The 8,601-nt window shown below is 45.0% G+C and overlaps 1 protein-coding gene across 1 annotated transcript in view; it reads left to right on the top strand.

Moving 5' to 3' along the window:
• xpo1a (exportin 1 a) overlaps positions 1-8,601 on the top strand; it is an 81,737-nt gene that overhangs the window by 22,489 nt on the left and 50,647 nt on the right. Inside the window, exons 8-10 of the mRNA XM_083634841.1 lie at positions 3,644-3,692; positions 3,806-3,925; positions 7,130-7,258. Of these exons, the coding sequence (XP_083490967.1) occupies positions 3,644-3,692; positions 3,806-3,925; positions 7,130-7,258 (298 nt within the window). The remainder of the gene's footprint in view (positions 1-3,643; positions 3,693-3,805; positions 3,926-7,129; positions 7,259-8,601) is intronic.

Below are 8,601 nucleotides of genomic sequence, written 5' to 3'. Positions count from 1 at the left end.
CCGCCCTGCTCTCTAAAGATCGGCATCGGCCATTGAAAAAGCAATATCGGTCGACCTCTAGTACTGTAGCCTGTACGTTTGGTACTGTAGCATGTACGTTTGGTACTGTAGTCTGTACGTTTGGTAATGTAGCCTGTACGTTTGGTACTGTAGCCTGTACGTTTGGTACTGTCGCCTGTACGTTTGGTACTGTAGCCTGTACGTTTGGTACTGTAGCCTGTACGGTTGGTACTGTCGCCTGTACGTTTGGTACTGTAGCCTGTACGGTTGGTACTGTCGCCTGTACGTTTGGTACTGTAGCCTGTACGGCCTGTACGTTTGGTACTGTAGCCTGTACGTTTGGTACTGTAGCCTGTACGTTTGGTACTGTCGCCTGTACGTTTGGTGCTGTAGTCTGTACGTTTGGTAATGTAGCCTGTACGTTTGGTACTGTAGCCTGTACGGTTGGTACTGTCGCCTGTACGTTTGGTACTGTAGTCTGTACGTTTGGTACTGTAGTCTGTACGTTTGGTACTGTAGCCTGTACGGTTGGTACTGTCGCCTGTACGTTTGGTACTGTAGTCTGTACGTTTGGTAATGTAGCCTGTACGTTTGGTACTGTAGCCTGTACGTTTGGTACTGTAGCCTGTACGTTTGGTACTGTAGCCTGTACGGTTGGTACTGTCGCCTGTACGTTTGGTACTGTAGCCTGTACGTTTGGTACTGTAGCCTGTACGTTTGGTAATGTAGCCTGTACGTTTGGTACTGTAGCCTGTACGTTTGGTACTGTAGCCTGTACGTTTGGTACTGTAGTCTGTACGTTTGGTACTGTAGCCTGTACGTTTGGTACTGTAGTCTGTACGTTTGGTAATGTAGCCTGTACGTTTGGTAATGTAGCCTGTACGTTTGGTACTGTAGCCTGTACGTTTGGTACTGTAGCCTGTACGTTTGGTACTGTAGCCTGTACGTTTGGTACTGTAGCCTGTACGTTTGGTACTGTAGCCTGTACGTTTGGTACTGTAGCCTGTACGTTTAGTAATGTAGCCTGTACGTTTGGTACTGTAGTCTGTACGTTTGGTACTGTAGCCTGTACGTTTGGTAATGTAGCCTGTACGTTTGGTACTGTAGCCTGTACGTTTGGTAATGTAGCCTGTACGTTTGGTAATGTAGCCTGTACGTTTGGTACTGTAGCCTGTACGTTTGGTACTGTCGCCTGTACGTTTGGTAATGTAGCCTGTACGTTTGGTACTGTAGCCTGTACGTTTGGTAATGTAGCCTGTACGTTTGGTACTGTAGCCTGTACGTTTGGTAATGTAGCCTGCACGTTTGGTAATGTAGCCTGTACGTTTGGTAATGTAGCCTGTACGTTTGGTACTGTAGCCTGTACGTTTGGTAATGTAGCTGTAGCCTGTACGTTTGGTAATGTAGCCTGTACGTTTGGTACTGTAGCCTGTACGTTTGGTACTGTAGCCTGTACGTTTGGTAATGTAGTCTGTACGTTTGGTACTGTAGCCTGTACGTTTGGTACTGTAGTCTGTACGTTTGGTAATGTAGCCTGTACGTTTGGTACTGTAGCCTGTACGTTTGGTACTGTAGTCTGTACGTTTGGTACTGTAGCCTGTACGTTTGGTACTGTAGCCTGTACGTTTGGTACTGTAGTCTGTACGTTTGGTACTGTCGCCTGTACGTTTGGTACTGTAGCCTGTACGTTTGGTACTGTAGCCTTTACGTTTGGTACTGTAGTCTGTACGTTTGGTACTGTAGCCTTTACGTTTGGTACTGTCGCCTGTACGTTTGGTAATGTAGCCTGTACGTTTGGTACTGTAGCCTGTACGTTTGGTACTGTAGCCTGTACGTTTGGTACTGTAGCCTGTACGTTTGGTACTGTAGCCTGTACGTTTGGTACTGTAGTCTGTACGTTTGGTACTGTAGCCTGTACGTTTGGTACTGTAGCCTGTACGTTTGGTACTGTAGTCTGTACGTTTGGTAATGTAGCCTGTACGTTTGGTAATGTAGCCTGTACGTTTGGTACTGTAGTCTGTACGTTTGGTACTGTACGTTTGGTACTGTAGCCTGTACGTTTGGTACTGTAGCCTGTACGTTTGGTAATGTAGCCTGTACGTTTGGTACTGTAGCCTGTACGTTTGGTAATGTAGCCTGTACGTTTGGTACTGTAGCCTGTACGTTTGGTACTGTAGCCTGTACGTTTGGTACTGTAGCCTGTACGTTTGGTAATGTGGCCTGTACGTTTGGTACTGTAGCCTGTACGTTTGGTAATGTAGCCTGTACGTTTGGTACTGTAGCCTGTACGTTTGGTACTGTAGCCTGTACGTTTGGTACTGTAGCCTGTACGTTTGGTACTGTCGCCTGTACGTTTGGTACTGTAGCCTGTACGTTTGGTACTGTAGCCTGTACGTTTGGTACTGTCGCCTGTACGTTTGGTACTGTAGCCTGTACCAACCCGTTCTCACTCTGAGCGTGTAGCATATTGACGCTTTGTCCCGTCCCTTGTGCGTCGCTTGTTACTAACATGGTACCCTTGAGCGACACATGAAACGACTTGGGCTTTCCGACTAAACTCAATGCAAACCCATGGAAGTAATCTTTGACGCTTATGGCAACTGCTCCCCCATTAGCCTAACTGCTCCCCCGTTAGTCAAGTGCTCCCCCATTAGGGTCTGGAGGAACTAACCTCTCCCAGACCCTAACCCTAAACCTAACCTCTCCCACCCCCCATGCCTAAACCTAACCTCCCCCAGACCCTAACCCTAACCCTAACCTCTCCCACCCCCATGCCTAAACCTAACCTCCCCCAGACCCTAAACCTAACCTCTCCCACCCCCCACGCCTAAACCTAACCTCCCCCCAGACGCTAATGGGGCAGCAGTTGACTAATGGGCGAGCAGTTAGGCTAATGGGGGCGCAGTTGCCATAAAGATGACTTCTATGGGTTTGCATTGAGTTTAGTCGGAAAGCCTAAGTCGTTTCATGGGTCGCTCAAGGGTACCATGTTAGTAACAAGTGGCGCATAAGGGACGGGACAAAGCGTCAATATGCTACGTTGTCGGAGTGAGAACGTGTTGCCTGTACGGGAGAGCCAGAATGAAACAGTCAGAAAACTAGAGACAGTCTCACAAAGCACTCATGTTAGCCGGCTGTGCACAAAAACACAGTTTTAATTTGACATGATAACTATCTTGGGACCCCTGAGCGTCACACGCCAGACGTAAAATCTAGTCGCCATTGGCGCTTGGCGGGTGTTAATTTCGGGCCCTGGTCATGTGACCAGTAGTGGAAGATGGTTTCCTCCCTTAGCTCCCATTACTCAGTCTGTCATCATTCTGTTATCTCAGATCCTTTTCTAATTGCATCAGCCTTGAGAATCGCCATTTGTTGAACTGTTCATTTCTTAGGAAAATAAATGCCCGATATTTTTGCCTTTTCATCCCACATCCTCCTGTGTTTTCATCCCACATCTGAAGACTTTGCTCAGTTTAGGATGCTGTGATTGTGCACATGCTGTTATTGGGACATCTTTGTCCACAGTGTGTACTATAACTTAAACTGCTACTAGACTGTAACATCTTTGTCCACAGTGTGTACTATAACTTAAACTGCTACAAGACCGTAAAATCACTGATCATCTTCCTCATCTGTCTTCCAGCATGTGCAACGAGTTCTCCCAAATATTCCAGCTGTGCCAGTTTGTCATGGTAAGGCTCAGTCCACATGACACCACGCCAAGCTACAAGCTACAAGCTCCCTTTAATCCCTTAACAAATACCACCATCTGACCTCATCTGTACCTTTTGCTCTTTTTTTTTAGGAGAACTCCCAGAATGCCCCACTGGTCCACGCCACGCTGGAGACCCTCCTTCGCTTCCTGAACTGGATCCCTCTGGGTTACATCTTCGAGACCAAGCTCATCAGCACTCTGGTCTACAAGGTAAATCGGCTAACATGGATTTAGCACTTTGTATTTAAGAGAAAAGTCTTTCAGCAATAATAATGGTTCTGCTGACTTCTGCTGCTTAATAAAGCCGTGTCCTCTCGTTCTTTGACAAAAACATACATGTTTGGTGTATATATAGGATCATTTCCTGTGGGGAGCAGCCGTTGACCACTAGAGCTGGGTATTGGTTCAAATTTCAAGAATCGATTCGATTCCGATTCACAAGGTTGCGAATCGATTAATTTCGATTCGATTCGATTCCGATTCGATCAATTTCAATATTGATTTGGTTAGTGATACCAAAATGTGTTTTTTGAGCTGTACCCTGAATTACATGACTGTCCAGTTATGTAACATAGGGGTTCCCAACCAGCCAAGTAGATACATGGGGAAAAAAAGTTGCAGACCTGTTGTCAATTTTAATGGTTTTAGTTACACATATATTTACTCACCAGGTGGTGACAAAGGGTAAATAACAGCCTTTTCATCTGTCAATAAAGACACTTTCACAATTATGCACAGTGATTTGATTTCAGCCTATATAATTTCTAAAAGTAGATATTAATGATCAAACATTTCCATTCATGTAGCCTACAGTATTTATGTTTTTGTTTCAACTACAAACATAAATAAACGTCAACTTGAAACTATGTTTCAACTACCACACACAGCATAATATTTTAGCCTGTTTATTAAAAAAAAAAAAAAAAATTGATCTCTGGACATATGAATCGATAATCGAGGATTAAAATGAAAATCGATTAAAAATCGGAGAATCGATTTTTTGAACCCAGCCCTATTGACCACACACACCCTCTGACAAAGGCGCTCTTGCATTGGTTCAGCTTGCAGGAGCGTAAGAACCAGAGGAACAGTAATGTGGACAGCTCACCATGTGTTCAAACCTGGTTGCCTTAGCAACACGGCCGGGGAGCGTTCTCACACACACACACACACACACACACACACTTATCAAAAGTTTCTATGAAGTTGCGCATAGGAACTTGCACAACTGCAGAAAATTATTTGGACAATTTTGCAGATTTCTATTTCTTTATTTTTTTTAAAACATGTCAAACAAACTAAGTATTACTAGTATCAGTATTAGTGATGTCACGGTACCAATAATTCAGTAGTCGGTACCGGTACTAGTGAATTTCCACGGCACTCGGTACCAATTTCCACGGTAAAAAAAAACAGACTGATATTTCTTCAACATATTCTCCTTTATTAAAGTATGCAACCATTTCCAATGAACAAATGGCATGTATTCAACTTCAACTTTAAAACAAAACAATGTGCTTCTGCTTACTTCAACTCTGTATGGCAGTGAGTGCAGACAGTGCAACACCAGTGGCATGTAGCCCTCAAGTATTGTTTATTGAAAAAAAAAAAAAAAAAAAAATCGATACCCTCGGTACCATGCAAAAACAGGTACCGTCAGTACCGTAGCACTGTAGTACCGACGAAGTACCGAAAACCGTGACACCACTAATCAGTATATCAGTATCAGTGAAATGTTGCATTGTCTCCCCTGATTCTAAGTGTTAAAGGAGCCCAGTCTAGTACTGTAAGCTACTGAGGTGCTAAACCGCGGATGACCTGGGTGACGCGCTCGCTATAGTTGATGTTAAATACATACGATATTGTTGTGTGTTGCGTAGGAAAATGATCAAGGCAGTCCTTCAGTTGCAAACGTGGATTTATTACTCCAGTGCACCAACGTGAATATGGTCCATTTTTGTTGTCCAAACACAGAAAATCAGAGCACACCAAACAAATGTCGCGCCATTGCGAAGCGGTCAAAAACCCTTTGCCCTTCCGGGTCAAACACCTACCAATCCCAGGGCAGAAGCTACATTTATAGACCACCTGAGCCCAGGTAGTCGGCACAGCGACGCCCCCTGGACACATCAAATATTACACTCAAATAAGCACACAAGAAATACAAACCAGGTTCAATTTGGCCGTTACACTAAGTCTAAGGCTTTATTAATTAATAGAAAAAGCTTCTGCTGTGGATTTTTAGCTCAAACAAGCATTGCACCACTGAAGTAAAGAACATGTTACATGACATTGACATTTTCGAAAATAAAAAACAGTTTTGACAATCATGAGTGGTTCATTAAATATTTAGTAGGCTCAGGTCTGAGTGCCAAAGGGGTGCCAAAGTCACCCCCTCTCCCTCTTCATGGGATTTCATCCGCCATTCATTTTTCCATAAACCTTGCTTAAAATGCTTATAAAAAATGTTTTACTTGCTCAAACCAAGCGATTCCACTATACTTAGAATCAGGGGAGACAATGCAACATTTCACTCACAAAAAAATAAATAAAATAAAATAAATAAATAAATAAAAATTTTCTTCGAATTTCGACTTTCAATAATAAAAGTCGACCTTGATAATAACGATTATTCGAAAATTCGAAATTCGATGCCCATCCCTATGAGCTACCATATTGTTTTTGTACCAGGTGACCCCTGGTTTTCCACAGTTCTCCTTTATAGATGAATAATGCTGCTGTGTGTTGAATATTCACTCATTCAGCACAGACGTGTCAATTGCTTTCGCTGTTCTTGTCAATGGATGAGTTTTATAGAGAAATTGTGAAATAACTGTTGCGATGGTGCACCACCATACATGAGTTTGCATCCCTGTAGGACTTAAAAGAGCCACGACTCCCCATAAATGAGCCGTATGTGGCTCTAGAGCAGGGATACTCAACTTGCTTTGCCCAGAGGCCACTTTTGCAAAAGGACCAGTGAGGCCAGTCAATCAACAAACATTAATATAATTTTTCCTGTAGCGGATTGTCAGCCGGAGTTTAGTCTCACAATTCTGTGCACACAGGATATTTAGTTAGTTATGTTAACGTTAGTTAAGTACGTATACTGTAAGTGCCTGGGCGGCGAGCAGACGGCTATATTCGACAATTTAGCTGAAGCTCAGTCAAACTTTATTTAACACCAGTTTTCATAGTGAATTGGAAAATGGTCGGAGGGCCACTCTGCAAATGGAGTATCACTGCTCCAGAGCCTCGGGCTGCGTATCACTGCTCTAAGTCAGTGATGTCAACCAACGAGTCGTGCGTCTAAAACACAAATAGTCCTAAAACTGCAAAGATATGGAGGAAGTTGACACGTAACGCAGGCAGGAATCTCACACAGAGCCGCCTCGTTGTGTTTGTGTGTTTCAGTTCTTGAACGTGCCCATGTTTCGCAACGTGACGCTCAAGTGTCTGACAGAGATCGCCGGAGTCAGTGTCAATCAGTACGAGGAGCAGTTTGTCAACCTGTTCACTCTCACCATGTGCCAGCTCAAACAGGTACGCACACACGCACACACACACACACACACACACACACACACAACCTGTTCACTCTCACCATGTGCCAGCTCAAACAGGTACGCACGCACACGCACACACACACACACACACAACCTGTTCACTCTCACCATGTGCCAGCTCAAACAGGCACACACACACACACACACACACACACACACACACACACACACACACACACACACACACACACACACACACAACCTGTTCACTCTCACCATGTGCCAGCTCAAACAGGTACACACACACACACACACACACACACACACACACACACACACACACACACACACACAACCTGTTCACTCTCACCATGTGCCAGCTCAAACAGGTACACACGCACACACACACACACACACACACACACACACACACACACACACACACACGCAACCTGTTCACTCTCACCATGTGCCAGCTCAAACAGGTACACACGCACACACACACACACACACACACACATACACACACACAACCTGTTCACTCTCACCATGTGCCAGCTCAAACAGGTACACACACACACACACACACACACACAACCTGTTCACTCTCACCATGTGCCAGCTCAAACAGGTACACACGCACACACACACACACACACACACACACATACACACAACCTGTTCACTCTCACCATGTGCCAGCTCAAACAGGTACACACGCACACGCACACACACACACACACACACACACACACACACACACACACACACACACAACCTGTTCACTCTCACCATGTGCCAGCTCAAACAGGTACACGCACGCACACACACACACACACACACACACACACACACACACACACACACACACACACACACACACACAACCTGTTCACTCTCACCATGTGCCAGCTCAAACAGGCACACACACACACACACACTTGTAGGTTTTTGCTTTGGATGTTTTGACCTTAACTCATTGAATGCCATGGACGTCCTTCGACGTCCAATTAAATAGTGACGTAGAATGCCACGGACGTCCTTCGACGTCCAATGCGTTTTTTGACGGTGGGACGTCGATCAAAGCCTTCCGCAGCTCCTGTACAACTATAGTAGCTATTGGAGGTGTATAACCTATTTTACGGACTCATTAGGTGGCGACAGTGCTTGCTCGGTGCAGTCCAGATTAGAGACAGGTCCGAGAAACAGCCTAAAAGCCGTGGATCAAAGACAAACCGATGCATGCTCCCAGAGCCATTTGCTCTGTCGCGGGAGCTGACATTGGCTCCGAACAGGAGTCAATCCGCGCTCACAACTGAGCCCCTCTGTCCCTGTCTGTCTGTCTGTCTGTATAGTTTCTCCACCCGATTAGCAGCCAGG

Source organism: Poromitra crassiceps (assembly GCF_964638095.1).
Source record: "Poromitra crassiceps genome assembly, chromosome: 4".
NCBI classification, from domain to species: domain Eukaryota; kingdom Metazoa; phylum Chordata; class Actinopteri; order Beryciformes; family Melamphaidae; genus Poromitra; species Poromitra crassiceps.
The sequence above is the reverse complement of the archived record's forward strand: the minus strand, read 5'-3'. Positions and strand labels throughout refer to the sequence as shown.